At 36.5% G+C, this 9,988-nt stretch overlaps 1 protein-coding gene across 1 annotated transcript in view; it reads left to right on the top strand.

The window, feature by feature from the left end:
• Positions 1-2,022, top strand: part of MKL2 (MKL/myocardin-like 2) — a 47,841-nt gene extending 45,819 nt beyond the window's left edge. The window contains exons 15-16 of the mRNA XM_010145953.1: positions 578-638; positions 1,270-2,022. Coding sequence (XP_010144255.1) covers positions 578-638; positions 1,270-1,808 — 600 coding nt within the window. The 3' untranslated portion in view covers positions 1,809-2,022. The remainder of the gene's footprint in view (positions 1-577; positions 639-1,269) is intronic.
• Positions 2,023-9,988: the final 7,966 nt, after the last annotated feature.

Genomic DNA, 9,988 nt, shown 5'->3' with positions numbered 1-9,988 from the left:
AGAGCACAAGTCCTGTGGGGAGCAGCTGAAGCAACTGGAGTTGTTTAGCCTGGAGAAAAGGAGGCTCAGGGGAGACCTTTCTACAACTGCCTGAAAGGAGGTTGTAATGAAGTGGGGTATCAGTTTGTTCTCCCAAGTACCAAGCAATAGGACGAGAGGAAATGTCCTTAAGTTGTGCCAGAGAAGGTTTAGCCTTGATATTAGGAAAAAATTCTTAACACAGAGGCTTTTTCAGCATTGGAAAAGGCGGGGGAGGAAATGTCCTTAAGTTGTGCCAGAGAAGGTTTAGCCTTGATATTAGGAAAAAATTCTTAACACAGAGGCTTGTCAAGCATTGGAACAGGCGGCCCAGGGCAGTGGTAAAGTCCCCATCCCTAGAGGTATTTAAAAGACATACAGATCTGGTGCTGAGGGACGTGCCTTAGTGATGCCCTGGCAGTGCTGGGTTAATGGTTAGATTTGCTAATCTTAAAGGTCTCTTCCAAACCAAAACGATTCTACTATTGAGGGAAGCTAGGATCAATCAGCCTAGGAAAAAATACCATAAAAAAAATAACCCTGTTCTCATGCACCACAGATTTCCAGTGCACACAGCCAGCAGATGGATGATCTTTTTGATATTCTCATCAAGAGCGGAGGTAAGCTACTTAACATCTCTGCAACACAGAGATTTAAACCTGATCGTGAAAACTCAGTGCTATAATCAGAGGAATAAAGGAAAGAATTCTTCCATGGAGAGGAGGTAGAAGCTATCCAGTCTGGATGAACTATTTCTGAAAGTTTGCAATAATTATCTATTAAAGAAAACATTTACCAAAATACAGTCGACCTGCTGTGGAACTTCTCTGCTTGTAAGTTAGCCCAGGCAGACCTTTGCAATAATCCACACAAACGCATTCAAACGATTAAAGTAACACCTTAGGTTAGCACAGACATTTTATCAAAGAACTATAAACATGAAGGAGGTAAAGCTAGCATCTAGGAAATTGTTCCTTTTTTCATCAGTATAAATATTTTAATTGGCTGACATACTACTGAAAGCAGAACTCTGGAACTTGTTTTAAAATACTCTGTCGTTCAGAGAGTGCCTGACATAGTCTGATGTATCTAGGCTTAGTATTCTCAGAACAGCAGAATTACTCTTTACTCCATTGAGTTCACCATGGATGCATCCCAAAGTGGGAAAAAGAGGGGTAGACATTTTAAGTCTGAGGATGTATGTCACATTATCTTTTCTGAATTCAGTTGTGTTTGGTCATTTTCTTACAGAGATTTCCCTTCCAATAAAGGAGGAACCATCTCCCATTTCTAAAATGAGACCAGTAACAGCCAACATCACCACAATGCCAGTGAATACAGTGATATCCCGCCCACCACCACAAATCCAAATGGCGCCTCCTCCAGTATCCTTAGAACCAACAACCAGCTTGTCTGTAAGCTTAGAAAACCAACTTGAAGCCCTCTTGGATGGAACCTTACCGTCAGGTAATGAAATTCCTCAACTGACAAACAGTAATGAGGACAGAGAATCATTTTCTTTAATTGAAGACCTCCAGAATGATCTGCTTAATCACTCCAGCATTTTAGATCACTCTCATTCACCCATGGAAACATCTGACCCACAGTTTACCACTAATAATTCTTGTCTGTCTCTTGACCTTCCTGATACAAATTTGGACAATATGGAATGGCTAGACATTACAATTCCCAGCTCCTCATCTGGACTCACTCCTCTCAGTTCTGCTGCTCCCAGCGTGTTTTCCACTGACTTTCTAGATCCACAAGATCTACAGTTGCACTGGGATTAAGCTATAGTCAACGAGAACATGACCTGCAAGTCTCTTTACAGCAGAGGTCCACTATTAAACCGTTCTGATTGCAGTTAAGATAAATTACAACAGTAATGTTTGGAAGAATAAATGCTTGAAGATAATTCCTTATTGATTTTCAAGTTTACAACAGTGAATTTCTTTATGCTCCTATCAGTAATGCAGATCAGGGCCCTCTGAAAGCTGTATTTCAGAAGTCAAGAAAGGAAGATTGTACTCACTGATCAAAAGTACTCCACGGTAAATGCATCACAAATTAAGGCAGAAGTTACATCTCTGACTTTGTAATGCTTAAATCAGAAACATAACATGGCTAAACTTAGAGAAGGAAAAGTAAAATTTCAACTGTCTGTATTCACACAGTAAACAAATGTTTGGGGGAGTGTGAGGTATCGCTGCACTTCATTGTTCCTGTGGACAGCCTGAGCCAGGTTCAAAATGAATTGTGAGGGCAAAGGCAAGTAGAAGCACTGGCTGGTTCAGTGAAATTTCATATATCTAGTCTCTTAATTTGTTCAAGTTGTTTTTATATTTTGGTTTTGTGGATTTTAAAACTCTTCCCACATTCTTTAATCACAAGGGAAGAATTTAACTGCATCCAAAGGGATATTAAGTGTAACTGCAAGAAATCCACTGTAGCTATGCCAGGTAATACTGAGAACACTGAATTTTCTATAGCAATGCTCTGGATTTAATAGCTAGGTTTTCATGTGTATATCAGACGGTTATTTGTATACTCTTTTAACTTTGTATAGCTTATTTTTGTGAACAGAGGGGAACAGTGGTCTTCAAACAGGAGATTACTATAATGGAAATAATAAATATCCTACTTTACTTTGTGTTTGAGGATATTTGTTAGATCATTGAATCCAGTATCTCGGCATATTAGAAGAGTTTGAGGAAGTAGAAAATTGTAATTAATACTGCTGTGCACAATGATCCTGCAAGCATCTATGCAAGAGTAGTCCCAATGCCCTCAATAGAAGATGTTTGTAGGATCAGACTGAGTTGCAGGGGACAATACTGACAGGACAACCATCATTTCTTAATGAATACTTTGCAGAACAGCTTTGTCTACCACTACATAACATCAGGGAAGCTAAACGGAGAAGCTGCTCATTGAGAATCCTCAATAGCAGCATTAGAATGTTCTATAATAAAAAGGCATATGTCATACCTGGAACAGATAACAGCAAAAATTAAGCTCTTACCTCATAGCACAGCACATGAAAATATTAATTTTTTAAAAGCCGTTAGTTGAGATTTTTCATAGTCTATTATGAAAGCAGTTGGGGAAAAAAAGGTAAATAGAAGTAAAATTCTTTGAAATTTTATGGTTGTCTCTCAGGTAATAGCTGTTAAATGTTGCCATAGATGACACAGGCTGATAATCAAACATAAAATTGCCATTATTTCCTATGAGGGAACTCCTGAATTAAGATAAAATGAAGTTTTGTAGGAACTAGTGAAAAAATGCCCTGAAGCTTTTGATTTCTTTTTAAGAGTAATGATATGTATCGAAGTTTATCAAAGAAATAATGAAAACAGAAAATAGCTGTTAACTACGTAGCAACCTGTATCACATTAAAAAAAAGAAAACCACAACACAATCATATTAACATTAAACAAAATACTTTTGTCAGAAAATGTTGTGGAATCAACTGCAAATTTATGTTTCCAGGTATGCAATGCAGTCTGCTGTACTAATACTACAAAATTTCGTCAACTGCAGATAAAACGGTGTATTATATCATTGATTCAGGGTTTAAACTGGCGTCATATGTTTGCATCATATCAGTTACCAGCACTTCAAATCGTTACATATGTTCAGTAGCTCTACAGGCCAGGATTTACTTTAAATCTGAAACTAAACACAGAAAAACAAGCTATAGAGATTTTCACATCCTGTGAAGGTGAAAGACATATTTTCTTATTCCTCCTTGCTGTGCCTACAATACTTGAGTACAATATTACACGTGGACTGTCTGCCTTAAATTTCGATGGTATAGCATTGAACAAATACATTCAACTTTTTGCATTCCTTTTCATATTATCCTGGGAGCTAATACTCTGAGATACCAAGTGCCCTCAGCTGTTACGAGAGTAAGATTTAAGGACTCTTGGTCTGATAGGAACAACTCCGAATGAAATTTAGTGTTCTGCTGTACTGTCAGTTTATTATGTGTGACACACCAGACATGATACCACATGTGTGGTTAGAGTTACCCCTTTTTGACCCTGCCTTCTGATTAAATAAGAGGCAAGTAAATTAATTTTTAGAGGACAAATTCATCTAGAGCAACTGTACTGTCATTTTCGATGTGCATGTAAATAGAGCTTAAAACTGGCAAAGTCATCTTGCTACAAAATTATCCTTATTGGCAGTGTAGAATGTTAACTGATCCATAGGAATCTATGTGCAGAAATAATCCCAAACAGTTGAGATGTGTTGTTATCAGTACAGTATAGCTTTCTACTCTTAAAAATCTATTTGCAAAAAATAAATCTTATTTAAAAAATTAAGGGATCATTTTAGGTTTTGAAGTACAAATATTCTATTGTAGGCAATGTGTGATTACTTTTTTGTACATTTCAGAATTGTGTATTAAACCTTACGTATAATCGTTTGCTTTAGACTTTGTTCTGAAATGTGATATATTTGCCATAGTTATATATGCCTGTTATGACAAATAGGTTTTGCTTAGACTTCTGTGTGTGCATGTTTTACATGACATTTTTTGTAACACAGATACAATACATCTTAGAAATTGAATCATGACTGTGCAGCTTGACTGTACAGACCTGAGTATTTCTCATTAAGAGAACAGTTGCAAGGAAAGCACTGGCACTAAATTTGCCATTAATGGCTGCAATATACTAAACACAACACATCTTATCAAATGTGGTGTTAGATCCTGCAAAGTAATTAAGAATACCATTTTATCGGTGTAAAAATTGAAACTTGGTGTTTACACTTCTAGACACAGAGAGAGCTCAGACATATGTTTTACAAGGCTCGTGTTAAGAGGAGTCACATCCTGCATTTAATACTACAGAAATTATATTTGTTACGCACATCTACTGCCACTCAGCTTTACTTAAGGCAGGTAAGTTTACAGGCAAAATTTTGTTAAACATTATAAATAGTTAAGAAATCATTGTCATAAATTTAGCAGTTCTCTCTGAGAATAAAATTAATTTATGACAGTTGTTCTCTACAGAAATTTAGAGTCTAATCCAGCAATGTGAGCTTGCAGAATCAGACCTTTAAAAAGTTAAGGCCACGGCTTTTAGAAATAGTCACTACTTAATACTGAAAGTTCTTTCCAAGGTATTTCTACTAAATCCACGAACAGGAGTTATGTTCAAGAAAGCAGGTGATCAAAACAGAAGTTTCAATATTAAACTTCTATGTTATGTAATCTCAAACATCCAGATACGTGAAAAGCATAGGCACAGTAATTGGTAACCAAGCACAAGCTGCTGAACTGTTTTCAAGGCAAGGAAAATGCAATCACAGAATACTTTTAACTGGAAGGGCATTACATAATCACAACACAGTAAAGCTCACCAATGTAAACGATTATTATTTGGATGGCATCTTCAGTGTATTATAAACTTAAAGCAAATTCTATTAAAACTGGAAAAAAATTCTTCCATTTATCTCTAGTAAATGTTCTGTTGAAACTCTTTATAATAAATTGTGGTCTATTAAACCACCTTTTGATGACTTCTAGACTATATTACAGATGGTTTTTTAGGTGAGATACGTGGAATAGAGTTGCATACGGCATACATGGCCAATAAAGAGCTCCGTTAAAACCTGAAGTAATGTCAAATACTCCTTTTATACCAGCTTGCTAAGAATAAAAATGAAGTGCAAAAAAGAGACCCTACTTCATTCTTGTAGGGTCCAATATTGAATATAAAAACTTTTTAAGTTAAAAGTGCATAAATGTATTTGTAGAAGTCCAGCCAAAAAAGCCATTCTAGCTATGAGAGCAAATTCTCAATTAAAAGCAGGGAATGGTTAATAACTATATAATCACCCTATTTTTATAAAAAAATACAGCTCAGATATTCAAAAGACAGCCTAAAATAAATTATAATTATATAAAAATTTAAATAGGAACCAAAGCATTGCCATTTATATTGCCAAAGGAGGCACTTTGTATTTTGGAGCATAGGAAATTAAATCCCCAAAAGTATTACCCATACTTTTTTTAAAATTAAGGATGTAGATAATTTTAAAGCTGTTTTCAATGTTTAACAGTACGGATTTGTTTTTGTTGTTTGAGAAATTTGTATTACATAATAGCACAGGCTTTTTTCCAGATAAGATCTTTCTTCACAGTACTGCTTGCAGTAGAAATAACGCTAACCCTAGTAGGTGTTTCTCTTCTTATTTTCATAGTCGTAATTACATGTCTTAGCATCTCATTTTGTGAAAAGAAGACGACAGACACCTGTCTCTGGGGCCCTCTTCATTTAAGCACTACTTTGTTAAATACAAATTATGGCAATCAGGGCATCAGTTTATATGTACTGCCTTTCTGTAAGAAACCATGATGCCTTTGTATTTGCTGTTTGCACCCCTAAAATCAATTCCATATGTTTGAATGCCATATGTTTTGCACATTGTACTGTATATATGTAATGCATACTGTATTTTTATATGTGTACTACATTTATCAAATATTTTGTACATAGTGGCAATATTGTAGCTACTGAGGAAATGTTTGATATTTCAGCATTTTTGCTAAGTGTCTCAAATAAAAAAGGAAAACTGTGCTCATTGGTCCACGCTTACTACTTAAAGGTGAAAAAATAACAGGAAAGTTATCAACAAAAATTCTGCCTCTTATGAATCAGAAACATTTGGCCTATGTTCTAAGTACCTTTCTGACAAAAAAGAATAAGAATGCAATTTGCTCTTAGACGAACTCCAAAGGAATGATGGTTTGTCTTCAAAATCAGAGCCTAAATCTGTAAGAGTAGAGAGTTCCTGAACTCTGACAGTTTAGGTTGAGGCTCTCTTTTATCACAAAAAGGTAGGGTAAGAACCCAAATTTTTCAGTACTTTTGGCATTTTAAAAAAAAAAATCCTAATGCACAACTGTAACTATCTTAAATAACACAGGTAAAAATACACGTGATTGATACTTCTCAGTATATTTTAAATGAAGTGGCTTCATAACAACTAAAACAATTGTAATCAATTACCTTTTCATATAGCTCATAAGCCATAAAGTCCTTTTGTAATTTGTCACCATGTTTTCATGATGTGCAGCTGCTGGTGCTCACCCCCTCCACACCCCTCGGCTATTAACTAGTTCATTGAAAAATGATGGTTTCTTTGGCTCAGCCCGAACTTAAAAACCTAAGCTTCCAACAATTCAAGAATACCTATCCTGCCACAGTACTTTTTAGAAGGTATGAAATTTGGGAGTGTTCTTCCTAGGCTACCCAGAGAGTAACAGCGTGTGTTAGCTGCACAGGCTTAAGAAGCTCTGACAGTGTACTAAAAACTGCACAGACGTATTTTGGACATATCCTGTTTTTCACAAGAGCAAAACACCTTATTTGAAAAGTCTTCTGAAGTCTAGCACAGAAGAGGACTTGAAGTTCTGTAACACATGCATTGACCACATACGACTGTATAGGTGTTCTGAAGAGATCACTGAACAAGCACTAGTTTAAACCAATCCCCATCCAAAAGATCTGTGGTTAAGACTTGGGAAACTACAGTGAAAAATAATGGTATGATTCTAGTACGTATTTTTGTCAACTGCAGAGAGTCAAGTCTCTGGCAAAATTCTCTAGAGAACAGTCCACATGTTTGCTGGTGGAGAGAGGAACAAGCTGCAACCCTCATGTCACGTATAAAAGCAATAGCAAGGGAGATAGAGGGGTCTAATACCGTTCTGGCTCGCAGTGCCAGAATGAAAAAGGGAAAACCTAGAGTTTCTCCCTTACTCCGAGTGAGATTTTTTTTCAGAGGTGGGGGGAAAGGGCAACACAAAATACAGAATGAGGCAGTCCAAAGAGGTGCACGTCACTGTTGTGACCCTGGAGGAGGGTGGTGGAATGGTTCCACTGAGCTGTGCAGATTATCTCTTAGAAAGCTGTGCCTCTACAATCAGGCAAGCTGCTGAAAATTCCCCAGATAGTTTAATCTCATTTGTGAGTCAAATGCAACATTTTGTTCACTTATGCAAATGAACCTCTCTGAGTGAAGCCAAAAACTTTTAAAGTATCATTGCAGATTACTGGGTGTGTTTCACCTTGCAATACAGACTGCTGCTCCCAATTGAGTTACATTGTCACACACACAGAAAAAAATCCCCCAGTAAATGTATATGGACATTCTTTATCAGCTACAAAATACTGCCATACTTTTCTATACTTAACAGTACTAGTCTTAAATTTAACAAGAATAGAAGTAGTGTTTGTCACATTTTTCTGAATCAGAGCTACCTGTAATTCTCTAATAAAAAAGAATTTGTAATAAAAAAAACAAGGACAAAGAATAAGGCTACTCTGTGAGAAATTAAGGGATATTTTAGAACTATAGAAAAGAAAGGATTAGAAAAGTATTTCTGTAAAGATTGTACCCACTTTCATGGGTGCACCGTGACTTTCCTGAATTCTCCCAAGGTATATGCTTCTTCCAGTATATGCTGGATTGTGGAATTCCTATTTGTCTGTTGTAGTCTGCTCATCTTGCGTTCTTCAGGAGAGTGAGCTATGAGCTGTTCAGTACGCACAAGCTTCTTTTCATATGAAGCTGCTTTGTTTAAATATTTACTATTACATTTCCTCTTGTGGAGGCAGTCCTCACATCAGATCACCCTTTCCATACTAAAGTCTGTTCTATGCTGATGACATCAGAACTCAGCCAAACATTGCAAAACGCATGAAGTAGTAAGCGGTACCAGTAAAACTGAACAAACTAAAGCTTACTAATACGCCCTGTAAATTTCATAAAACGTCTTTTCTTTATGAACTTTAACCACTCTAAAAGTTTGTAGGCTATGTATGCTGCAAACTTACCTTTAGATACCACACACCAAACACAAGTACTGCAAAACAAGTGCAGCGCTTTTTGACATTCTGTAATGCATTAGTGCATTACAGAATTTATAGTCGGAATGCATCAGAGATAAGTTACTTGGTTTAGTGCCAATTGGCAATTTGGGGTTTTGATTGTAAAAGACCAAGAAATATAAACATATAACACTCCCTCCCAAAGCGTGTTCGTATTATGATGATGATGATGTTAACATCAAGACAAGAAGGACTGGTGAAGCTTGAGATTATGCTGAATGAACTTTTTCCACAAGCCAAACCCTGGCTTTCAATAAAACCTGGATTTATTAAACCATGTTCTATATTAAACTACATTCATGCGATGGCCATCACTGCATTTGTCTTTACTGTGTACAACATTAAATGCTCTATATTCCTGCCTATTGGCTCATTGTGTGTTATACAAATGTTGCAAAAAAGTGACATATTTCTTAGAATATTTGTACTGTCTCAAGTCAGAGATGTTTGACAGCAGAGAAGTCACATACACTTCCCCACACCACAGTCTACAACCCCACCAAGACCTTCCTAGAAGAGAATTGAAGTAATAGAGGAGCATCTGAGATGCAACAGCTAGGATTTGTTGTGTTTTTTTCCCTTATCCATAAATATATACATTTATAGAGTAAGAGATATTTCCCTTTACATAAAAAATTACCTGAACATGTCTCCAATATTCTCTGCAGGACAAGGACTGCAGGGCCCCTCTGCCATAACACTGCATCATTCTTGAATCCTTCCAAGACAACTGCTGTTGATTAAAAGTAGTGAGCATAAGCATTCTTTCATAAAGCTAGGACAAAGTCTAAGCTCATGTAATTGATAACCGAAGAGAATTCTGCTACCCCATAGCAACCCTTTATATACGGAGTTGTACAGTTGGGCAAATTCTGCATAAATACGACTGTTCTCCTGTATCTCCTCAAAAGAGTTGAGAAGATTTGTAGAAAGGCCTAGTTTTCTACATTAAAACTGTCAAAGCTCTCTCCTAAAGCATCACCTCCACCTCTTAAGAGCGAGACTTAGGGAAGGAAGAAAAAAAACTTGGTGATTATTTTCTCCTTCCAACA

Source organism: Buceros rhinoceros, unplaced genomic scaffold (assembly GCF_000710305.1).
Source record: "Buceros rhinoceros silvestris isolate BGI_N320 unplaced genomic scaffold, ASM71030v1 scaffold37151, whole genome shotgun sequence".
NCBI lineage: Eukaryota > Metazoa > Chordata > Aves > Bucerotiformes > Bucerotidae > Buceros > Buceros rhinoceros.
This window is presented reverse-complemented; position numbering and strand designations above follow the sequence as displayed.